This window comes from Triplophysa rosa, linkage group LG21 (genome assembly GCF_024868665.1).
Source record: "Triplophysa rosa linkage group LG21, Trosa_1v2, whole genome shotgun sequence".
Taxonomy (NCBI): Eukaryota; Metazoa; Chordata; class Actinopteri; order Cypriniformes; family Nemacheilidae; genus Triplophysa; species Triplophysa rosa.
In genome coordinates, this window is record NC_079910.1 from 8,089,281 (window position 1) to 8,113,535 (window position 24,255).

Below are 24,255 nucleotides of genomic sequence, written 5' to 3' on the forward strand. Positions count from 1 at the left end.
CCCCATACACCACTCCACCCTATAATCTGGTCTCCAGCTGCAAGCATCTGCTCGGCTTCCTCTCTCGTTTCCTAACCACTGAATTGATAAACACATCCATCATAAACCCACTGACATACGGAGGATTGTGTGAAGTGACATGGGGACAGATTTTTTTGTAATATGGTTCTGGCAGGCACTGTACACTGTATAGTATACTTAATAGTTAAACACAATTGGGCTACTTTTTAAATAAATAAAATCTGAGACATTGTTTACAAGTATTTTGATAACGACCGGCTACTCATTGTAATCATGTATTTATATAATGATGTTTATCGTATGTTGTAGCCGAACTATTAACCCTTTTTTGTAAAATGTATGTTTATAATCTCACTGTATCATGTGCCGTTTTACCACACGAGTTGTCTTTACAGAAGGAATGTTATGCATCTTTTTCTTCACTGCTGATCATCTGGCACAGCGCTACCAAATTCAGTATTTTGGCAGACTGGAGAAACCGGCTATTTGCTGCCAACTTCTGTAATTTGGCAACATCTAGAAAGTTACTTATTCATTAGGTTCAGTCACAGTTGAATAATTAATCACAATATGTAAATGTGCTTCCAACATTTGCACGAATAAATTCTTTAGTTATCACCAAATTGTACTAAACTTAGTTCACCTACATTATTATTAAAACCCCGTTTGTGTTCCTTGAAGCACGTATTTAAACTAGTGACGCAATTTGTAGTATATCTACCTTACATCCTCATCAGGACCATCATGTGTTTCCTTCGGCAGTTGTGTGTAGATCAAGCGTGCGTTTGATATCGCGAGATGATACAGGCATCGCGCCGCTGTTATCGCGAGAGGACAGTGACTTGCGTGAAATTATCCCGTGTCGGCGCCTGAGGTGAGTAGGGATGTTGCAAGGCGTGGAAAAACATAATTTCGCCTTAAATGCATCAAGTAATTTCTGAAGTAATAATGTCGAATACATACTATTTATATTACAGTGCCCTTATTTATAAACTGTCAATATATAGGACGCTGTTGTACTATCTCTACGTCGTGACAAGAATAACGTTAGATGTTGCACTGCATGGTGTTTCATTGTATTAGCTGTTTTAATAAGTGTGGAGTTCAGTTTTAATGTGTGATAAACGGGACGCAAGCATCTCTCATCCCAATGTGTAGGCTGACAGCCAGAAGTCAGATCTTTATCCAGGATATCAGATTTGGAAGCATTGATTGCGTTTACCAATGTGTTCACATGAAAAGCTGATCACATAAAGGCTGCAGGATTTTTTTTTTACATTATGATACAAGTCCTATTTTCAAGTCCTAGATTTTCGGGCATTTACTTGAATAGTCCATTTATGATGTTGATGGCATTTAATGGTGGATGGTAACTTACTGAAAGAGTCGCACCTCATAACCCTAATAATGTAAATTAGCACCATTGCATTAAAGCAATACTTATACATATTAAGCAAATGACTCATTAGACTATGGGGTTGTGGCCTTGTGGTATATTTTTCTTGTGGATTTTTTTAGATATATTTGCCTGATTCTGTGTTCTCAATGTTCTATACACGTTTATTTAATTAGCGCATGATATGGTCTTGAGTCATCGGAGATGAATTTGCAGATTAGTTCTCTCACCATAAAACTGGATTAAGATGACCTACACTAACATTAATGTGAGATCGCTGACTTTCTGAAGAACTCTGGGTTTATGTTCCTTGGTTTTGTTTTAAAGGACAAAGAGACTTAATTGTGAGCTCTTGTAACTGCAATATTTCTCCAAATGTATGCATTCAGGTTTTCTGTGAGTAAGTAAAGTATGCACGTTAATATTATGCATGTTAATAAAATGTGACTGCGGTAACTGAACTACAATAGACTGAATACTGCTTGTTCTGTAGATACATAGCTCTCAATAACTTCGTTAGATTTGTTATGTTGGAAAAGGCTAACCAGCCACCATGGGAAACATTTTTGGCAATCTTTTGAAGAGCCTCATTGGGAAAAAGGAGATGCGGATTTTGATGGTCGGTCTGGATGCAGCTGGGAAGACCACAATCCTGTACAAACTGAAGCTGGGAGAGATAGTGACTACCATTCCTACCATTGGTGCAGCATTTGTCAGACTTAAAATGTTGAATCACATTTACATTTTACATTTAATCATTTGGCAGACGCTTTTATCCAAAGCGACATACATGTTAACAGGTCTTTTAATTTTCGCATTTTAACATGTCTTTTTTCTTGTTTCCTAGGTTTTAATGTGGAGACTGTTGAGTACAAGAATATTAGTTTTACAGTGTGGGATGTTGGCGGCCAGGACAAAATCCGATCTTTGTGGCGTCACTACTTTCAGAACACTCAAGGTGAAAAGTGCCTTACAAGCAAACAAGGCTGTCAAATCAAGATTATTTTAACACCCTCCTTTAATCTCTGTTCAGTAAGATGTATTCTTTTCCATATATATAGAATCGAATGGGATAGGATAGAATAGAATAGCAGACAAAACGAGCACTTTACACACATGATCATCAGACACAAAAAATATATACAGCACTTCTCAAATTCATTCATATGTGTGACATGTGCTTTGATATAAATACATCAACAACACAGGAAAGTAAATGAGCTTGTCAAGGATCTTTTTCAATTTTTTCCTTCACATTAATATTCCGATCTCATATTGGTGACAGCATGGGTCTGTATTGAGACCCTGTTATTAATTACCGCCTCACCATAGCCACATTTCACCCACATATTTTCTCATGTGTGTCGAAGGTCTGATATTCGTGGTTGACAGCAATGACCGTGAGCGAGTGAATGAAGCCAGAGAAGAGCTGATGAGGATGTTGGCAGAGGATGAACTGAGAGATGCTGTACTCCTCGTCTTTGCCAACAAGCAGGCAAGTTACGGTCACCAGCGTCCAGCAGCTTTGCTTTTCAAATCAGAAATGATTCATTGATGTTTTCAATGCAGTTGCCATCCATCACTTTAGTTTCCAGAGAATTCCGACGTGTATCGGTTTCTGGTTCGAACGGTTGATTTAATTGTTTCTTACTCATTTCTTATTAATTCCTCTGGCCTTTCTGCAATATTCTAACGTTATATTCAGTACAGTAGGTGTGTTTGAAGAAGGTCATATGATGCTGAGGCGTTATCTGAGTTCAGCCAGGCAACAGCTTCAAGGTAGAAAATGTTCCTCAGTCTGGTAGTGCGAGCTTGCATGTGTCTGCCCCGCCTTCCAGATGGCGAGGTGAAAACTGGCTATTTTTGGGTTGGATTTGATCTCTGATGACTTGGAGAACCTGTTGGCGGCAGCAGTGGTGGTTGAGGTCTGTGGCCAGTAGCCGAGTACCAATGATGTACAGGGCAGCTTTTACCACTCGCTAGAGGGCTTTCCGATCTGATGGTTGATGCTCTCAACCGCTGCATCTGTGAAAGATCTTAAGCTTTGGAATAGGAGAGATCTTTTTGGCTGGTGTCTTAGGTCATGGAGATTGTTGTGTGCTGGCAGAGTAATCGTAACATGCAGTGGTTATGTACACCACGGTTTTCATGTTGGTGTAAAGATATGCGATAGATGATGAGTTAAACAACAAAACAGTTATAGATCACACTCCCTAATAAATAATGAAACGAAACAAAGACAGAAATCCTAGTGTGGATTTTCTACAATATATAGTTGTTTATATTTCTGTATCGTTCTCCAGGATCTGCCAAATGCCATGAATGCTGCAGAAATAACAGATAAGCTTGGTCTCCACTCCCTGCGCCACTGCAACTGGTATATCCAGGCAACCTGTGCCACCAGTGGAGATGGTCTATATGAAGGCCTGGACTGGCTGGCTAACCAGCTCAAGAACAAGAAATGAATCGGACCTGATCCACACGGAACTGGTGGGAGAAGAGTCACCTGAGTGGCAGCACACCAGTGGTTTCGAAGTTTCTTTCATTCTGTTTACAAGTTGAGACCACTGGGAGCCACTGAACAATCTGAACAATCCTTCAGTGTATTCCCCAAATAAGCCCATCTCTTTTTGCCTATGTCATGACTCTAACAAATTGATGAGATGATTGGGTAGTATGATTTTCATCTTTACTAGTAAAGATAGACATGGTTTGCTATTTACTTGAAATCAAAGTGATTTAACTCAAAAATGAGAGTTTAGTGTTCTTGTGTCTGTACACTGTAAATGTAATAGGGACTGAATGAAAAGCATTTATTTGTATTAGAATATAGAAGTAACTATTAAATGCAGGTCATTTAAATTATATTAAAAAAATTAATAGCTGTGAAACCTGTTGATGGTGATGCTTTTTGGGCATGTATGCACACATAACCAATTGTCTCTGCACAGGTTGCAAAGCAAGCTTTGGTTAGTTCTGTTTGTAAATAGATTAAGGAACTGTTTCTTGTAATCCTCTCATCACTGCTTGATAAAATAGCACATTGATCCAACTTTGGTGCAGATATTATTACCCCAACAGCTGTTGTGGTGGTTCTGTTCTATGGTTTAATGCATTTGTTGTGTCACAGTTAACTATATTTGCTGCTTGTGCATGCTGTCTGTCTTGAGTGTAAACCTGCTTGCATTGAATGTGTATTATTTGCGTTGTGTTTGTGTAGGTGAAAAAGTTCTAGCCCTGTTACTATTGTAGCTAAATGTAATAGGTTGTACTCTGCACATTTAAATCCATACATTGCCGAGTGTCACAGACTCCCTCTGATGCCTTTTAAATCTCTTGTAATGGTTGGATTTCAACGTGGACCTGGTGCTACTAATAGAGTAGAATAATAAATGGTTGCGTGTGTATGCTCATGAATGATTATGTTTATATATTACACCCTTAATAAAGTATGCAGTTAGATAACTCAAAACATCTGTTGTCGTTTTTTTTGTAAAATGTGTCTAGTATTTATACATTTTTATCTCTAAAATATTTTTGGACATAATTTAATACATTTTTAGGTTATTTCACAAATCTTTTTTATTTTGGATTAAAAAAGCTGAAGTATTTAAATGTAAATATAACAGGTGATTGGTCTCTCTGAGTATAACATATAGCCTGGGTGAAAAAGCTTAACTAACAAAACCACTGAAATACCCTAAAACCAAAACCCACATGCCTAACAATATAAATCTCGTAGGAAGTTAATCTGCTATAATTGCTTCCATTCTGGGTTATTATTTTTTTCAGAATTCAGTTTACATGAGTCTGGGGTAAGGGGTTTCTTCTGTCATTCAATGGTTTAGTGTGCAATTATAAAATTTGCTTCTGCATGCTGATAATATTACAAGACACCACAGAATGTTATAAATCTTAAAGTATGCGACGACAAACAAACAGAAGGTTATTTTACATCACAGTTGTGTGGTTTTAGCTTTGTGGAAATTTCATACTGCGCTCTGAAAAGAAATAAGAAGACAGGTCTGTTTGTTTAGCGAGATACCCAGTACCTCAACCCCTTATTCTTTGGCCAATCCCACACACCTCCCTGCTTGCCCTCACAGTGTGTGTCTCCAGGGGTGTGACAGCAGTATGTGGGTCAGGGCTGCTCCCTGGGTTGTCAGCCCCAATGGCCCCCTGCAGGCCAATCATAATAGCGGCACCATGGCGGGTGCCATAGCTGGGATTCCCTCCCGTAACCGGGGCGCCCTCGCCCAGGGCACAGACTCACTGGCAGCAATGCAGCAATCAATTCATCAATGTGTGATGGGAGCCGCAAATGCTGAAGCCAGGCCAGGCCAGGCCAGCCCACCCCACATCCAGGCCTGACCACCAGCACGGAGGCTGAGAGGCAGATCTCAAGAGCTGGATGGCGTACAGCTGGAATGAAGCGCTGTAGATTATTTGGTGAGTGTGGGGGCCACAATTTAGTGTTAAGCAGGCAGTCATAATGAGACTAGTTCCACTTTAAAAATCACTGGGCTGTAGCTGAAACCAATACAATTATTGTATGCCCGGCATGAACAAGATCAAGAAAACTACACACAGTTGAACACAGAAACTGCTTTAAACACCAAAGAAAATGAGGGTCATGTACAGTATTATCTAGATAATTTGTTGATCAAGACTGATTTTTCAATTATTCCTTTACCTTTGGTCCCCATTTTTTGACCTATTTGCTATTTTGCATTATCCTGTGCCCCTAAAAATATATGTATTTATGTTCATCCTCATATTATTTATTTAAATAAGTGCAAACAAAACCTTACACCTAAAAAGAAAAACATAACTGCAAAAAATGTATAGAAAAGTTAATCATTAAGAATGAACCAGTATGAACTGACAAACCAACTCAAATGTGGTGGAGCTTGACTTTTAACAACACATCTGATCATTTAGTTGATGTCTCCATCTGCTGGTCAACAGACTGAGGTGTTTAGATAGTTCACCCAAAAATAAAAATAACTTTTCCATCTGAGCAACACAAGAAAGAGAGAAATGTCTCAGTGGTTTTGTCTCCTTATTGTGGAAGTCAGTGAGGTCCAATGTTGTTTGGTTACCAACGTTCCTCAAAATATCTTCTTTTGTGTTGTGCAGAAGAAAGTTATAGGCCTGGAATGACATTATTAAATAGGAAAACAATTTAATTTTTTGTGTGAATTATTAATTTAACTTTTATTAGATTTTAAATATTTACTATTTGTTTTTAGTTATTCGTCTAAAGAATATGTATATTCATATTTTTCAGCATGTTTGACAGAATATAATTATTGATGTTTGCTTCACAGCAGACAGGATGTTTGCTTTAATGAAAAAGGCTACTAAAGTTTTTTGTTAGCCTGGTTGGTTTATGCAAGAACATAGGTCATGGGATTCACTTTGACAATGGTTATAGTGCTGATAATTCAAAATATAGCTAAAAGGTTATCAAGTAATTTCATTTAAGAGAAACAAACCCGTTCAAATATGTTTTGTAGTTCAAAACAAGAATAGTGTTTTTTATTATATGATTTTTTAATCTAATTAATATATTATCTTATATTTTATTATATTACAAACAATATAATATAATATTATATAAACTGTGTTATACTGAATGGGTCTGCACTGCCTTCACTGTTCTGCCACATTGACCAACATGCGAAGCAACTTTATTGTTCCCTCTCCAGCAGACAGTGGTCGCTGCACGGACGGTTTGGGATGGATTTATAGGAATGGAGATCGAAACGTTATGAATTTCATACAAAATTTGTCTCTCAGTTGTGTATTGTATTTTTTTGACAACGTTTACCATTTGTTCATTCACTCCACCCGGTTAAACACTTAAGAACGACAGAAGTATAAGGCATTATAAAGGATCTTGTTGTGTTGAAACAGGCCGCACAGGCTTCGGATTTTCCCAAACATTTGATCCGGCATGTTGCGCTCGGCCCACGGGACACTCGCAGCATTCGACACCCGGTAAGACCCAACAGCGCTTCTCAACATTGCGCGCGCTGCAACAAGTCTTTGTATTTGCAATGAGTTGCATAATATTAATCTTTATATGACATATCTTGGACACGTTTATGTTCAGATTTGTGAGTTTCTTCAGTAACGTATCGTTTTTATGTAGTAAACACAGAGATTAGGCAGATTCACGTAGTTATGGACGTTGATCAACATGCTATGTTATTAGCATACATGCTAGCTGCCAGCTGTTGTGTTCTAACGAAATGTTTACAGCTATTACATACCACAGGCACAATCAAATAAAAGAAGAACTCACAATTAAATAAATATTGCTTTAGGATTAAAAACCTGACGACCAGTAGCTTTCGGTTATTCTCCCATCGTTCCAGTTTAAAGAGTTAAGGGTGGATAGGATCTATACTTTATGATACAACGAGTTCTACGAATATGAATAGTTAACCTTTATGTTATAACGTAGTTAATAACTCGACTTAATAAATGTGCAGTAATAAAAAGCTAATGCACGAATGTGTTTTAAGCTATCGTAATGAATGTAAGCACAGACTCTTCTTCTATATAAAACGTGAGGGAAAAAATTAGTCTCGTGTTTATCATTCAATATTGATTTCACGTCTTCACTCGTTAGGTATGAGTCTTAAAGTTTATTAACTAAATCTCCATTGCTGTCTGCACAGGTGCCCTGTCATGGTATGCACCTAGTGCCCTATTTGACTGCGGTGGTCATAGTAGCAAAGCGCTGTCACCGGTTGACCAAGAGCGGTTCCCACTGCCAGTATACTTCATCTGCAGCTACATTTCATCTTCAAGAGATCTGAAGATAAACTGCTTTTGACTCCACAGAGGGCGACTAAGTAACCCGTGTCTTTAAAATAAGCAATACCACATTATAAGACTTTTTACATTGACTGTTAGCCTGAGACTTTAGAATGGCATCTGTTCCTGTTTACTGCCTGTGTCGGCTTCCTTACGATGTCACTCGATTCATGATTGAGTGTGATGTTTGTCAGGACTGGTTTCATGGAAGGTGAGTTTGTAAGTTTTGTGTATATAAATGAAAGAACTACTACTATAATGCATTCTAAGTGGTGTAATGATATACATGAATGTAAATGAATTCTTCGTGGGGTTGTTTATTTAGTTGTGTTGGTGTGGAAGAGGACAAAGCAGCAGAAATTGATCTGTATCACTGTCCTAACTGCCAGGTGACACATGGACCTTCTGTTAGTAAGTACCATGTATGGCGTTCTTTTTTTTAAGACACCGCTGTTGTTTATGGCATTGGTGTTGGTGTAAACGATTTAATATATTTTTCTTTTAGCAAAGATTTTATTTCATGTAAACAAAGCCTGTATTAATACTGAGTCAATTGCATAATAAGAATAGACATCTGCATCACTATAAATGGAGCAGCTCTGCCTGCACCAAATCGGTGTAGGTCAGCTCAAGCTTGTGTGAAAGTGGTCACCATCTTTTCTGTTTTCCTTTCAGTGCGTAAACGACGAGGAGCATTGAAGCACTCTGATGGTGGAGGGGGGAGAGACTCAGCGCGTCCTGTTAAGACGGGCAGCGCTCAGTTTGTCAGAGAGTTACGCAGTCGTACGTTTCCCAGGTAAAGTTTTTCAAGTGGTTTGGCTTACTGAGTCACATTGGCATGTAAACTTAGTCCACTAGGTGTCTTAATTTACACTTTAAAGCTTACTCTGTGTAAAATATCATTAATACGTCATATTGATTGTTTATATCGAAGTGCTGATGAAATCGTGCTGAAGCCGACGGGACCCCAACTAACAGTCGAATTTCTAGAGGAACGTTCCTTCAGTGTCCCAGTCCTGGTTCTCAGGAGAGATGGCTTGGGAATGAATCTGCCCCCACTGTCTTTCTCTGTAACAGATGTAGAGCATTATATTGGTAAAGACCCGGAGTCATTTTCTACATATTCTGCTGCACATTCATTTTTTGGAAAGAAGCTGAAAGTTTACTACATGTCGCATCATAGGTTCTGACAAGGAAATTGATGTGATTGATGTCAACCGCCAAGCAGACCTGAAGATGAAACTTGGAGAGTTTGTCGAGTACTATAACAGCCCAAACAGAGACCGAGTGCTCAATGTGATCAGTCTGGAGTTCTCAGACACCAGGTAGTTGTTTTATCAGATGTTTATATTATTACACTTCTTGAAGGCCTAGTTGTAAGTCAGAAAATCTATTTTTGCCCGCCCTAGGTTGTCAAATCTGGTGGAGACACCAAAGATAGTGAGGAAGCTGTCATGGGTGGAAAACCTCTGGCCTGAGGAATCTGTCTTTGAGAGGCCTAATGTGCAGAAATATTGCCTGATGGGGGTGAAGGACAGTTACACAGACTTCCACATCGACTTTGGAGGAACCTCTGTGTGGTACCACGTACTCAGGGTGAAATAGTTATTTCATATTCTATAAATCATGTGCAATACCTTATTAGTGAATATCAAATGTCTCTGTATGTGTAAGAGAGGCGTAACAGTGTACTTACTGAAGAAAGTGTCATGCTTTGAATTCCTTTTGTTTGATATTTTCTTTGTATCCATTTCAGGGTGAAAAGATTTTTTACCTCATTCGTCCTACCACTGCTAACCTGGCTCTTTTTGAGCGCTGGAGTTCATCCTCCAATCAGAATGAGTTGTTTTTTGGGGACCAGGTAGACATGTGCTACAAATGTTCACTTAAGCAAGGAAACACCCTCTTCATCCCAACAGGTAATGTGTTTTAGTCACATCACAAACTGCCTTTTTTTTTATAGTGCATAAATACGTTTAATCAAATACAATTTATGCTAATATCCAGTTAAAATACACAAAGATTGCTTAAGAGAATTTATGTTGAAATTCATAGTGGCTTTTGATTCTTTATCCCTCAATTTCTTTTTACCAGGCTGGATTCATGCTGTCCTGACCCCTGTGGACTGTTTGGCATTTGGCGGAAATTTTCTTCACAGCCTCAACATTGACATGCAGCTTCGGTGAGATTACAATTCTGTTCATTTCCCAAATGTATACGGTCTATTATTGGACTGAAGTTGAAATGAATTTTACTGTTTTTCCATCAGTGCGTATGAAATAGAGAAGCGTCTGAGCACAGCAGACTTGTTCAGCTTTCCAAATTTTGAGACCGTGTGTTGGTATGTTGGAAAGCATCTGCTAGACACCTTCAGAGGTGAGTCTTCTCTTCAAAAAGCAAGACGTGTTTTGTAACCTGTTTTAGTTGTAGTGCAACATTTATTCTTTTATTGTTCACATTTCAATCAACTTTAGGTTTGAGAGAGAATCGACGGCATCCTGCCACTTACTTGGTCCATGGAGCCAAAGCTCTCAACAACGCTTTCCGTACCTGGACACGCAAGGAGGTAAGTCAAATTTTTTGCATTCAAAACTCTGTCTCAACTGTCTTAATATACTATTGTTACCATTGTAACACAATAATTGTTTTGGTTGGTTTTGGCATATTCAGTCCCTGGCTGATCATGATCACGAGATTCCAGAGACCATAAAGACCCAGCAGCTAGTAAAGGACCTGGCTAAAGAGATACGTCTGGTTGAGGTGAGAGTAGCTCAGGCTTAGATTTTTATAAATTAAATTCATACATTTTTACTAATTTGTTTACCATGTTTATTACGCAGGATATCTTCCAGCAGAACATTGGCAGGAGCGGGACACCCTTTGGTGGCTCGCAGGGTCTTCCATCTCCTCACCTCAAAGCTCCTGTAAACACTTCCCTCACTTCTGGCAGACCCCCGGGTAAAAAGAGAGGCCCAAAGACAAAGGATGGGTTTGGAGGAGGGGATTTAGGCCCTTTAGGAGCAAAGAAAAAGAGCCAGAAAGGCATAAAGACAGAAGCTGGAGAGCTTGATCTGCTGGAGATTCACACTAAACACACGCTCAAGAAATTCCAGCCAGGGTGCAAAGTCAAAAAGAGCAAGGTAAAGTTTTTGCCTTGTTTTTTTTTTTTCAGAAAAAAAGGATATTTAACTACCCTTAAAATCTGACAAATGTACGTTTTTTAACTGTGCAATATTAGAAAAGACTTATGGGCTTCATTAATATATATGTATTTTAGATATGCACATATAAATTATATATGTTAAAATAAATTGTTAAAGAGTATATAATTTGTGGTTTTTAAGGTCCTACTTTGGTTTATAAAGTGTCAACAACAAGCTTACGTACATACAAGGTGTAAAAACACTTCCGTTTTCTAATAATAGACAGTTATTATTACCTTACTTCTTGATTGACTCTCAGATGATTCGTTCGGCGATTCATCTGTCTAATCCCCTCCTTTCTGTCAGCCTACTCTGATCTGATTGGTCAATCTGCTGTGATTGGTCTACCGCGTGCAGTGCCGCAAATGGAACGTAGGCGGGCATTACACAGATTCGTTCGCGTGATTCAGAGTCGACTCCTTTTTTCCCAAGCCAATAACTTTGTTATTCGTTCACTTTCGGCTTTACAACTTGACTGCTTACATTCACACACAGCAACATTACACACGGCATGAAATGTGATTTTAAGGACATTGTAGTATTTACTCTTTAAACACGATGTTAAAACAAGCAAGAATTTAACATGGGCATAATAACATTTACATTAATGTACTTTAATTTACATTTTATTTTATATAAAAGAGTAATTTTCTGAAATTTTAAAGTATAGCATTGAAATATTTTGTGGTAAATTGATGTTGTTTACTGATTTAAAAATATATACTTTTTTTGATGTTGTAAATGCTTAAATCCATTTTATTCCATAGCAGCTAGTGTTATGGTTTTCCCAGTCTTTGTAAAGAATAGAAATTGTTTTTTCAGGTTGAGCTGCCTGACGACTGTCTAGATGACTTTGAGGAGAAAATCAACAAAAGCAAGCTCAAGCTCGTGCTGGCTAATGGAAAGATTCAAGGGTAGGGCTGTTATCTTTTTTAGCCCATTTCCCTTGTATGAGGATTCTACATCCTCATTAATCCCTTCTCTTCCTCTCTTAGGAAGAAGGGTCGTGCTGGCAGTGCAAATGGAGCAGGGAGTTCACTACAGCAGTTCCAGCCTCACATGAGTACCTTGTCTGACTTTGATTCAGAAGATGAGCTTCAGATTGATGAAACCCCTCCACCTCGCCGTAGACCATCTCTACCAAGCAAAAAGAAACTAGCTGGTAAATCCTTGCCTCCATTTATATATAATACAGCCAAACAAAATGTAACTACCTGATAGTTCCCAATAGAATACCCTGGAATATACTAATACTTTGTTTATCCACTGATCTTATCAAGGGCTACCAAGGAAACTACCTCGGGCCAAACCATGCAGCGACCCCCACAGAATCCGTGAGCCTGGAGAAGTGGACTTTGATATTGAGGTACGCATGTCTCTCCTGGGTGGGCTTTATGATTATCTCAGGTTGTTTGGTTGTCACTGGTTTAAAATCTGGTTGTTGTTAAATAGGAGGATTACACCACAGATGAAGAGATGCTCACAGTTCAGGGTGTGAAAGGGGGAGCAGGTGGCATTTTGGATTTACTCAAGGCAAGCAAACAGGTGGCGGGTCTGGATTCTGCACTGAGGTACATATCACGCTGCTCAATATAAGTGATACAAGTAATATGAAAGTGTTTTAGATAATGTATAATGTAATTGTAATAATTGTCATGTTTTTGTTACAAAGCGAGGAAGCACCAGCCTCCCCCAGCACCAGAGATGCCATCCAGGGCATGCTTTCCATGGCCAACCCTCCATCTTCCTCATCCTCTTCCTCCTCTTCCTCTCCTCTGTCTGTCTCTGGAGGGGGTGAGATGCTGGGGCTCATGAAGGAGAAAAGAGGCAGAGCGGGATGGGTCGGTGGTGGAGTCAAGAAGGCTGAGAAGATCATTCAGAGGCCAGGCAAACGGCCCATTAAACGTCCGGCACGGCACCTGAGTGATGAAGAGAGCCTAGATGAACAGGAGACACTGGGAACATGCTTTAAAGACTCAGATTATGGTGGGCTCAAAGGTTTTTCATCATTTATACGAGGGGTGCTAAAGTACATGGAAGATCAACATGTCCGTATGACAGAATAGCAAACTTAATGATTGTTTTCGAATAGTGCTAAGTTAAATGTTTTTGAAAACTTGATGTATTATAATTGTAACATTTTAATGTGAAAGGAATTGAATATACTGTATTTAATAAATTTGACATGAAGGAAATGACATGCTTTAGTAAAGTAGAGTATAGAGTATTCATGATGAAATTCAACAAAAACAAACTCTGCCTCTCTTTAGTGTATCCATCACTAGAATCAGATGAAGAGGACCACATAAACAAGTCTAAAATGAAAAGAAAGCGGAACTGGGACGATACCCCTTGGAGTCCTAAAGGTAACCACATTAATACCGCAATTCATTTGTATTTTTTACTTTGTGGATTTATTATAAACAATTTGTCTACACATCCTCAGCCCGTGTGACCCCAACACTGCCCAAACAGGAGAGACCAGTGAGAGAGGGTGCCAGGGTGGCATCTGTGGAAACCGGGCTTGCAGCTGCTGCTGCCAAACTGGCACAACAGGTGAGTTTATCATCTCCATTTTTTTCCTGATGTGGAGTTTTACTTGCACATAAAATGATTATAAATATTATGTATAATACCATGGTACGTTTTTGTTAGTGTTGATATGCAAGGTCAATTATTATTGGACAGCCTAACAAGTTTAATTTTCTTCAAATCTAGGAACAACAGAAAACCATAACCAAACGCAAATACACAAAGAAGAAGGTCTCTCAGGAGAAAGTACATTCTAGTGTTGCCCAGCATCAGCCCGACTCTGCGCCCGTGTCTCCTCCTCTGCCTTCTGATCCTCCAGTGGACTGCATCGTGGAGGAGCGAAGAGTGGAGGTTTATTCTGCCAGCCTGCTGGATCACGAGTACACAGCAGGACCAGGCCCGTTCAGCCCAGGGGGTCCGAGAGGAAGTGGAGCCATGGCACCTGGTGTGTTCCTGACCTCAAGACGATCCTCACTCTCTCCTCAAAACAGTACCAGCTACTCTCCCTCAGCTCTCTCACCTGGGGGGATGGGTTCTCCAACATCGGGAGGATCATGTCAAGGTAAACCGAATCAGACACTCTTTGACACGTTAAACAGGTCACTTAATTTTGGTTGAAATGTCACATCTACCCTGTTTGGAGACTAATCTTTTTTTTTTTTTTTTACAGCAAAACGTCCAAAGAAAGGACTTGCAACAGCTAAACAGAGACTGGGAAAGATTCTGAAAATCCATAGAAACGGCAAGCTTCTCCTGTAAGAGATAACATGGAGACTGCAGGGAACAGTAGAGATGGAGAGAACAAATAAGGATGAAAAAGAAGTAAAACTGACTGGTTTGGTGTTAAAAAACTGGTTTGGACTGTTTTCTGGTTAGTGTCACACTTGCCTGGTTTATTCAGTGACACAAATGGTAACTTTTGCAGTGAGAACATTTGTGAAGGGAAATCTTGAATTTCATGAATTTTGTAGAGCATGTTGATGGTTGTTTGAACTGTCCTGGATGAGAAGATTAGATTCTTCAGTACATTCATCATCTTAGAAATTTGTACATGTCACAACTTTCTCATGGCTATTTGTCTAACCTCCTAAAGCCATCCATGTTATTTGTTTACTTTCTTTGTGTAGTATGTGCTAATATCATATTTTATTACATAAAAGGCAATTTGATACACCATTGACTGTCATTTCTGTAGATTAATTCCTGTAGTCAAGTCTTTGCTTGTTGAAGAATGTTTTACTTTAGTGTACTAACACATTTTTATTAACAATTGTATTTAGATGTGTATATATTTTAAGTTTTGTTTTGTTTGTGTTCCATTATAGCATGGGCTGTACAATGTCCTGCCACTGTTTGGCCAGCATTTCTTGTTTTCCTTCCCATATACGTCCAAGTTAAACTGTAGACTGCTGGGTTTGGTGGTTGTGCACATTTTAGTCAATGAAAAGGACACAAAAACAGTTTTGGTCGGAAGGGGAATTCTGAGGTTTCAGTGTACAGATTTGATGTTTGTTTTTTATTTGAAAGATTTTATTGCAATGAAGTCTTTCTTGACACACCTTGTATAAAAAAACCTAGCATAAGAGTTTAGTTTGTTTTATTTGTATAGAGTAATTACGCTGTTTTTTCATCGATGCTTATAATAATAGCAATGTGATAAAGTTAATGTATTTTATTGTGTGTCAATTTATTGTTAATTCCCCCCCCCCACTTGGTAATATTAATTGTAATGTAATATACTTTTTAATACTCCATTGGCAAGTTAAACATTTTCTTGTGATTTTTATTATGTAATGGCAACAATATTTTTTGTCATTTTCTTTGACCTTTGTCTATAATAAGCACCAAAAATATTGGTCGTCTTTAAATATGTGGGCCAGTGTAAATATTTAACTGTAACTATTATTCTTCTGAAAAGTGTCACTGATCTTAACCCCGCCCAACTGATGTTATGCCACCCAAATGTGACTAGAATCCCATTTTGAAAATGGTTTTGATCACAGGGAGAAAGACAGTTGTTAAAATATCCTCTTAAAGGTACCTTTATTATTTTTTTAAAGATTATTCTACAAAAATTTAAGGATATTTCTGGAATATTTTGAGGTTTTTGTGTATATTGCTTGTCATCATTCCTGAGTTGTGTTACTTTACATATGATACGTCTGTGCCTTTGGCAACCTCTCCTATTTAAATTGTGCATATCTTTAAATTTTTTATACTGGTTTCTGGCAAATGTGAAATAATGGCTGCTTGGTTTCTGTTGTTAAAAAAATAAGATACAAGTAAAAGAAACAGGAATGATGTAAAGAATCAAGAAAATATTCAAAAACCACAAAATATACAAGGACCGACTTTTATGTTTTGATTAAAACCTACATTTAAGTTATTCACTTTGTCAATTGTGTGCATTTTAGGAGTCATCCTTTTCTTGTCTGTTAGTTTGTTTTGAACAATAGTGTTAACCACAGTTCCTCTCAGGGTTTGTTTTGTATCTAATATCATTTTGATAGAACAGTTACAAAATGATCAACAGTAGTGTGATGAGTATACATTCAGGACCACTTATAAACAAATTCAATTTGAACCCAATTAATATTTATATAATTGGATCTTGTCTTTTGCTATTATCACCACCTTTGATTTTTGAAAACGCTCGAGCAGTTTTTCAAATTGACCTCTATTAAAAGATATTTTTAAAACCTGTACCGACGTTGTTTGTTTGTTTTCTGTCATAAGCTTCTGTCTACAAGTGTCATGTTGACTGTAATCTCATCGTCTGTGTTTGTAACATTTTCCCGGCCTTTTCTAGCTCTTCCATTGTGCGCCAGACGTTGAAAATAATGAACGAAATACGTCACGTTATTTAAAGCCGCATCTCTGTTGCTATAGTAGTGTCAATCTCGTTCGCCGATTGGTTTATGCAACGTCTGCGTCAGCCAATGAAAATGCGCGCTTTTTACAAACTACTCCGGAAGTCAACACGCCAGTGTGTCTTTTTCGATTATTTGCGCTGCTAAACAGTGGCACTGGGTGCACATTTTTGTAGCTACAAAACGATCTACAAATTTCGGCTGGTACGTATGGGTTATCACATTTATAAGTAATGACTCTGACTATGGATGTACTTAGAATATAACCTTTGACTTATTTTTATTAAACTTACGACTTTAGTTTTAATGCTTTGATATTAATGATTGGTCAGACATTTTGCGTTATGGTGATTTGATGAACTTAAATAATACTCGTCCTGTTAGTAGACACTCAAGCCCCCTCGAGATGGCATCCTCTAACCCTCTGCGACTCCAAAACAGATCTCTTCAGAACCAAACAGGGTGAGTTGATATTTTAGACATTCGGTGCTTCCGCGAGTCTTAAATGCGCCAAAGAATTTTTCAATACGTTCAAAATCTCCCCTTTTAGGATTTTAAAGAAACAGGAGGTAAATAAACTAACCGCTGTAGCCTCTTCTAAACGAGGCTCTGAGAATCTGGACCCTAATGCCTCAGCTGAAGGTGGAAAGGGAGTCAATAAATTGAAAGGTGTCAGTAGGCTTCCAGTCCTCGCCAAATCTCTGCAGCCAGCTGGAAATGACCTCTCACCACAGAACAGATGGGAACAGAGGCCACTTTCGGTAAGGACACAAATGATTTTAAATGGTTTTATTTCTTAAGGGAAAAAACAAATCCAAACATTTCTGACCCTATGTGAAAAAGTAATTGCCCCCTAAACCTAATAACTAGTTGTGCCACCCTTGGTGGGTGCAACAACTGCAATCAAGCGTTTGCGAAAAGCTCGCAATGAGTCTTTCACATCGCTGTGGAGGAATTTTGGCCCACTCTTCTTTGCAGAATTAATTCAGCCACATTGGAGGGTCTTCGAGCATGAACAGACTTTTTAAGGTCATGCCACAGCATTTCAATTGGATTTAAGTCTGGACTTTGACTAGGCCACTCCAAAACCTTTATTTTGTTTTTTTAGCCATTCAGAGGTGGACTTGCTGGTGTGTTTGGATCATTGTCCTGCTGCATAACCCAAGTGCGTTTAATCTTGAGGTCACAATCCGATGGCCGGACATTCTCTTTTAGGATTTTCTGGTAGAGAGCAGATTTCATGGTTCCATCAATTATGGCCAGTCGTCCAGGTCCTGAAGCTGCAAAGCAGCCCCAGACCATCACCATGTTTGACTGTTGGTATGATGTTCTTTTTATGAAATGCTGTGTTAGTTTTACGCCAGATGTAACGGGACACACACCTTCCAAAAAGTTCAACCCTTGTCTCATCAGTCCACAGAATATTTGCCCAAAAGTTTTTGGGATCATCAAGATGTTTTTTAGCAAATGTGAGACGAGCCTTTGTGTTCTTTTTGGTCAGCAGTGGTTTTCGCCTTGGAACTCTCCCATGGATGCCATTTTTACATCCATTCTTTCTTATTGTAGAATCATGAACACTGACCTTAACTGAAGCAAGTGAGGCCTGCAGTTCTTTAGATGTTGTTCTGGGATCTTTTATGACCTCCTGGACGAGTCGTCGTTGTGCTCTTGGATAATTTCGGTTTACCACTGTTCCATGCTTCCACCATTTGTGGATAATGGCTTTCCCTGGAGTCCCAAAGCCTTAGAAATGGCTTTGTAACCCTTTCTTGACTGATACATTTCAGTTACTTTGTTTCTCATCTGTTCTTGAATTTCTTTAGATCGCGGCATGATGTGTTGCTATTTGAGATCTTTTAGACTATTTCAGTTTGTCAGACAGGTTCTACTTGAGTGATTTCTTGATTCAACAGGTCTGGCAGTAATTAGACTTGAGTGTGGCTAGTGAAATTTAACTCGGTTATTCAATTCATCATAGTTAATTCATGGTTTACCAAGGGAGGCAATTACTTTTTCACACGTGTATGTGTGGACTGGTTTTTGCTCTAACGTTAAAAGGGTCAGCATTATTGTTGGTCTATGCCAAGAAATTTTTGTGGTGTCATATCATGAATACAATTTTCCTTAATCTTTTGAGATAAAAGAGCTTAATTTACAATAAACCAAACTGTCACTTCTATTCCCCAGTAAAAAGACGCTAAAGCCCTATTCGCACGGGATTAGTATTATCTGGGGACCTCGTGTGATTTATAAATGACCTCCCCACATCTGTATTTCATGTGGCGCATTCGCAAGGGATAAATGAAGCCTGTGATTTCACTCAAATTTACTGACTTATTTCCCGGATGTGATGACAAGGCTTTGCGTATAGTTTGTATAGCCTATAGTTGTATGTGTTTAATGATATATGACCGTACCTGTAAGCATTTGAGACCCGTGATCGTGAACCGGACAGAAGATCACGGCGATCGCGGGTCTCAAATGTTACGAGAGTTTCCATGATAAATAAACAAACGGGAGACTCCTGGTAATTTATGGATATGACCCAGCACCCGAAATAATACCAAAACACTTCAAAACAGCCTCCATTATTCGCAAATGGTGGATTAAACCTTGAAAAATTATATATGAGCCCGCCAAATCACAGAGATGCCGATTCGCACAGGACTAATATTATCACAGGACCCACAGGTCATTTGTGGGGGAATTTTTACTTTACAAATTAGAGACGAGGCCTATTCGCACGGGATTAAGATCACAGACAACCTCTGCAATTATTACAAATGTCTAGAGGTCCCCAGGTAATACTAATCCCATGCGAATAGGGCTTAAGATGCAAAAACGACTTGTTTTTTGTAAAGTCTGACAAACATTGAGCTGTTCCTGGGTTTGTGTCGCACATTGATGATTGAAAATGTCTTTTGTCAACAGGGTAAAGCTCAGAAGAAAAGGATCTGCACCAAACCAGTTCCTTTCAATTTATCCCAATCACGCACGCACAGTCAGAGAAACACAGACGTTCCTTGTGGAAAAGCACCCCTGACACCTTCTGCCCGCCTAAAACCGGGAGCAAAACTGAAAAGCCATAAAGCTGCAACACCAGGTGTCTTCAGATCAGCAAGCAAGTCACAGTCTGCTGTGCCTCGAACTGTAGGTCACATGGAACATACGACATCAACCAAACCTACATCATTAGACGCTAGTGATGGTCACCCAACTATCACAGCCTCGCATGAATCCAGAAGCTGCAGTCAAACTGATTTAAGTTCACGTTTGGGTAGCATCACTCTTGTACAGTCTAAGCTTCCCGAAGACTTAGGTTTGAGTCATTTATGTAAAGATTCACTCAATAATGTAGGTGTTGGTTCTAGTGGTCAAGCACCAAAGGACAAAAACTGCATCCAGATTGTTCAATCAGCTTCTGGTACACAAAGCCATGCAGGCACTAAAGGTGAGTTGCATGCTGACTTGATTGATATTGTCAGTGTGACTCCGTACTTATCATGGATCTCAGTAGTACTCATGGTTTGTGAATGGCGAGTTTCGTTTACTAGTCACTGGTTACTGATGATTTATGCATGTAAGTGCAGGGTCATTTTCTTCTTTTTCATCAGCTATGCACAATGTCCTCTCATGTGAAGGATTAAATACTGTTGGAGCTCTAAGTGTGATGCCACGCTTGTCTACTTGCCTCTCTGGACCGGGATCCTCCAATAATCTGGTTCGAAATTTCTAGATGTTTGGTTAAGTGATGAAGCCAGGTTTGCTAAGGTGTCTTAGTCTAAAGTCTAGTATTATAACCTTTATTTTTTAGCCTCAAAGGATTTCTGTGAAGAAGAGTCAACATGACGTTGTCAACACCACAGGTTAACTAATCTTTTTGATGATATTCTCAGTGTACTGAATGATATGAGAAGCTCTTAAAGATGTCTCCTTTACATCTCAAGGCAATGCTGGGGCATTTTCACCTGACCCGTCAGCACTACGTAATATTTTACAGAGTGATGCAATGAGAGTAGTGGAGCGTGTTGGGGCAACACCCAGAATATCAACCTGTCCCACTGGCAGACCAACATCTTTTTATTCTGTGAGTCCACTCCATTGACGTGTCCATTCATACTTAACTGAAAAATGCTTTGTTTTATAGACATAAATCATAAAATATTGTTGATATTGTTTGCTTTAGGCACAAAGAGTTCCAGTAAAGAAGCCTCAGACGGATGATATTGCTGCAGTCACAGGTAAAACAGATTATTAGTGTCTCATTTTTGTTGTAGCAAGACCACCTTGAAATGCATAGCTTTAATGCTTTGTTTTAATGCATCGATGCGATTTCCACCAAAACAGGAAATTAGGGTGGGATGTATTGAGCAATAGAGTTTAGTTTACCTTACAGCCTGGAGTTTAATGAGAAGCTGAAGTGCAGAATGATGTCATAAAAATCATTGATTTGTGTCTCTTTGGAAATGATGAATAATGTGATTTATGACATGTTCCCCCAGGAAGCAGTGTGACCTTCTCCCCCGACCCTTCAGCCCTGCGCAGTATTCTACAGAATGAAGGTGTGAGGGTGGGGGCTCTTGGTGGGGCAACACCCAGAGTTTCAACATGTCCCACTGGCAGGGGAACGTCCATTTACTCTGTGAGTCAACTTAAAGAAATTCACATTCCAGCCACGTGCCACCATGTGATAACAACTGATCAGTGCACCATGATGTTCGGGACATGTTCTGAACCATGTGACTTTATTTCCCACAGGCCCAGCGAGTTCCTGTAAAAAAGACTAAGACAGAAGAAACCAGCACAGCGTCTTATTGTGGGTTTGGTATTTCAATACTTGCTTTCGTATAGACATCATGATTAATGCCATTATCGGGCATTAAGTGTTTCTTTGCTGTGGTGCAGGCGCAAACAGAACACCCGTGAGGACATGGACACCTTGGAGGGTTGCAAACACCAAATCACAGTCAACGGTGAGTCTTCTTTTGTGTCTTGTGTTAAATTCTGTATTCACAAGTTTTTTTCCCTGAAACATGTTGGGAAGATGTGCTTTGCTGTATCTTACACTTTGTGTACATTTACAGATGAAGATCCTTTCTGCACAAAGGATGTCTCGATTTAGGGACTCCCCTGGTTTCAGCACTCAACTCTTAATGCATGAAGAGGTAAACCTGCTTGAAGAGGTAAACTCTTCTAAATTTGTGCTTGATCCGAATAATGTCAACTTGAATTTAACACTGAATGTTGATTGAATGGCAGGAGGATGTTGTTCAAAGGTTATTTGATGACCCAGACCAGCTGGACAATGACCAGATGGGTGAAAAAGTCATCACTTCAAAACAACTACTGACCACATCAACTAGCCACCAAACTGTAGGTTTGACTTATTTTCAGTTGTTTCATTTTAAGTCCATGGTTTTTTCATACGTACTGTATATAGCAAGCTATTGAATGACTTCTTCTCTTTATACAGATTGAACCTCTAACAAATAAAGAGATTTTAAAATCAAATCATCGTCACAATGAGGACGAAGGCAAGAAAACAGGCCAACCTTTCATACAAGCAGCACATAGAGGCTCTGTTATTGTTTTCTCATCTAGCCAAAGACTCTGTGGGTCAGACCGGCCTCAGGAGGCACCTGTGATAGAAAACAGCACTATAGCCCATATTACACTCCAGTCAAACCAAACCAATGGATCACAGGTTACTTCCAGCTCAGATGTGACTAAACAAATCAATACTTGCACACAAAGTCAATTAAAAGGTAATCATCTTTTGTTTTCTTTCTTTGTCTTAATTCAAGTGATAAATTCCGTTTTTAAATAACCTCATCTTCAAATGTTCTAATTCATTTTCCTTTGTGTCATTTATTCACCCTTAAAATGCTTTCAACCCAACAACCGTAAAGATGCCATTGTTAGTTTGACTTCCTGGAAAAAAGCTGTTTTAAACCCTCCTTAAAGTGACGGTTCACCAAAAAATAAAAATTCTGTCATCATTTACTCATCCTCTTGTCATTTCAAACCTGTTTGACTTTCTTTCTTCCTCAGAACACAAAAGAAGATATTTTGAAGAATTTTGTTAACTGGCCCAATACAATAGAAATGAATGGGGGCCAGCGCTGTTCGGATACCAACTTTCCTTAAAATATCTTCTTTTGTGTTCTGCGGAAGAAAGAAAGTCATACAGGTTTGAAATGACGAAGGAAGAGAAAAAGAGGTTAGGAATTTCTATTTTTGGGTGAACTGCCACTTTAAGAGTCTTCTAGTTCAATGTTTTCTCTTGTCTCTCAGTAACTTTTACCTTCGTGCACTCAGCGTCTGCTCTACGGCGACGGCACATTCCTCTAGAAGAGATGATTCTGGATGAGGAATGTGCTACCTATACCACTCGCCTACTATCCTGCCCATTACAACCTCGCTGTGGAAACCCTGTAGCCACCACACTTCTGTTTCAAGATTCTACTGTGAGTAATCTAGATTCATTTTTCATTTCGGAGATCTTTCTAACCAGTTGAATGGATGTTTTTTGTCTCTTTTCTTTCTGCAGTGTTTTTTACCTATAGGCCTGACTTTTCCCATACGTCTGAGTCCAGTACCCTCTGGTTCATCTATCAGGGCTTGAATGCACTACTCCTCTGAAAACTAATGCGAATTTTAGTTCATCTATGCATATTTATGTCTGTCTGCTTGAAACTGTATTAGTTGCACTTGTTGTTTGTGTACTGTTGTTTTGTGTGTATGTAAGCAATAAACAGCAATTGGCTACTGATTCACATGGATGCTTTTATTGCACCACACAAGTACTACAATCATGTCTTGGAATAAATATTATTTTCAATGAGATTCACTGTATTGTGTTCAAATAATGCAAGACTTTGTAAATATCTTCAGAACAATGGAACTTTTCATAAACGTTCAACATGGAAATTATGTTCTTATGACTTGCCCCTTAATGTACTGTATATGCAAAGCTGGCTATATGTTTGGTTTCTCATTCTAAATTTGTTAGAATAATTCAAAATGTTAACTGGAAATATTTTCTCAATCAATTGCACAATACTTTTTGTCTTGGGTTACTATTCTTATGACATTATGATTACAAGAGGGTACTGTATATATTAATAAATCATTATCACCTCAAGAATAGTTTGTATACTGTAATATAAAATGTGTGACTTCGTTTTATAAATTCCTATATCTTCATAATCCACACATACTATAAGTATGCCCCCATTGGATGCTAAACATCCCGAATGTCATGTTTATGAATTATGGGACTTCAAGGCAGTGTTTTTGAAACATTTAGGTATTTTTCCCTTTAGTGACACACCTAATTTAGGTAATGGAAAACAACGCTTGAGTTTTGTATATGTAAACCAGACTGTGGGTGTGACTATGGAAC

The 24,255-nt window shown here is 38.8% G+C and overlaps 3 protein-coding genes across 7 annotated transcripts; all 3 read left to right on the forward strand.

Annotated features, from left to right (window-relative positions):
* Window positions 1-1,329: 1,329 nt before the first annotated feature.
* arf3a (ADP-ribosylation factor 3a) lies at window positions 1,330-4,881 on the forward strand. The gene is made up of 4 exons (XM_057319067.1): window positions 1,330-2,118; window positions 2,265-2,375; window positions 2,788-2,912; window positions 3,721-4,881. The coding sequence occupies exons 1-4, from the start codon at window positions 1,971-1,973 to the stop codon at window positions 3,880-3,882; spliced, it is 546 nt and encodes a 181-aa protein (XP_057175050.1). The 5' UTR covers window positions 1,330-1,970; the 3' UTR covers window positions 3,883-4,881.
* A 2,247-nt stretch (window positions 4,882-7,128) lies between these two features.
* Window positions 7,129-16,678, forward strand: phf8 (PHD finger protein 8). The gene is made up of 22 exons (XM_057319066.1): window positions 7,129-7,420; window positions 8,107-8,456; window positions 8,571-8,656; window positions 8,921-9,041; window positions 9,180-9,340; window positions 9,429-9,570; window positions 9,655-9,841; window positions 10,002-10,164; window positions 10,340-10,427; window positions 10,515-10,621; window positions 10,720-10,811; window positions 10,916-11,005; window positions 11,086-11,385; window positions 12,271-12,362; window positions 12,444-12,610; window positions 12,729-12,814; window positions 12,901-13,019; window positions 13,121-13,434; window positions 13,719-13,814; window positions 13,895-14,004; window positions 14,167-14,542; window positions 14,651-16,678. Exons 2-22 carry the CDS (start codon window positions 8,359-8,361, stop codon window positions 14,737-14,739), a joined length of 3,084 nt encoding a protein of 1,027 aa, XP_057175049.1. The 5' UTR covers window positions 7,129-7,420; window positions 8,107-8,358; the 3' UTR covers window positions 14,740-16,678.
* A 221-nt stretch (window positions 16,679-16,899) lies between these two features.
* On the forward strand, window positions 16,900-23,983 carry troap (trophinin associated protein). Of its 5 annotated transcripts, none has more exons than XM_057319449.1 (16): window positions 16,900-17,054; window positions 17,235-17,312; window positions 17,401-17,611; window positions 19,782-20,301; window positions 20,465-20,571; window positions 20,665-20,716; window positions 20,798-20,937; window positions 21,037-21,091; window positions 21,353-21,492; window positions 21,609-21,666; window positions 21,756-21,823; window positions 21,935-22,014; window positions 22,106-22,223; window positions 22,324-22,615; window positions 23,145-23,317; window positions 23,401-23,983. In XM_057319449.1, the coding sequence occupies exons 2-16, from the start codon at window positions 17,257-17,259 to the stop codon at window positions 23,473-23,475; spliced, it is 2,145 nt and encodes a 714-aa protein (XP_057175432.1). In that variant the 5' UTR covers window positions 16,900-17,054; window positions 17,235-17,256; the 3' UTR covers window positions 23,476-23,983. The 5 variants fall into 5 exon arrangements, with proteins under 5 accessions (XP_057175432.1, XP_057175429.1, XP_057175433.1 ...); XM_057319446.1 differs by having other exon boundaries at window positions 16,902-17,054; window positions 21,935-22,033; window positions 22,110-22,223; XM_057319450.1 differs by having other exon boundaries at window positions 16,902-17,054; window positions 21,935-22,015; window positions 22,110-22,223.
* The last annotated feature ends 272 nt before the right edge of the window (window positions 23,984-24,255 follow it).

What these genes read in the sequence shown, in the direction of transcription:
- troap (XM_057319446.1), top strand. Translation starts at nt 17,257, where the DNA reads ATGGCATCCTCTAACCCTCTGCGACTCCAAAACAGATCTCTTCAGAAC. An exon ending in CGGGATCCTCCAATAATCTG is followed by an intron (nt 20,572 to 20,664) that starts GTTCGAAATTTC and finishes TTTATTTTTTAG; the next exon opens with CCTCAAAGGATTTCTGTGAA. An exon ending in ACACCAAATCACAGTCAACG is followed by an intron (nt 21,824 to 21,934) that starts GTGAGTCTTCTT and finishes GTACATTTACAG; the next exon opens with ATGAAGATCCTTTCTGCACA.
- arf3a (XM_057319067.1), top strand. Translation starts at nt 1,971, where the DNA reads ATGGGAAACATTTTTGGCAATCTTTTGAAGAGCCTCATTGGGAAAAAG. An exon ending in GACTACCATTCCTACCATTG is followed by an intron (nt 2,119 to 2,264) that starts GTGCAGCATTTG and finishes CTTGTTTCCTAG; the next exon opens with GTTTTAATGTGGAGACTGTT. An exon ending in CTACTTTCAGAACACTCAAG is followed by an intron (nt 2,376 to 2,787) that starts GTGAAAAGTGCC and finishes TGTGTGTCGAAG; the next exon opens with GTCTGATATTCGTGGTTGAC.
- phf8 (XM_057319066.1), top strand. Translation starts at nt 8,359, where the DNA reads ATGGCATCTGTTCCTGTTTACTGCCTGTGTCGGCTTCCTTACGATGTC. An exon ending in AGATGTAGAGCATTATATTG is followed by an intron (nt 9,341 to 9,428) that starts GTAAAGACCCGG and finishes GTCGCATCATAG; the next exon opens with GTTCTGACAAGGAAATTGAT. An exon ending in TCTGCTAGACACCTTCAGAG is followed by an intron (nt 10,622 to 10,719) that starts GTGAGTCTTCTC and finishes AATCAACTTTAG; the next exon opens with GTTTGAGAGAGAATCGACGG.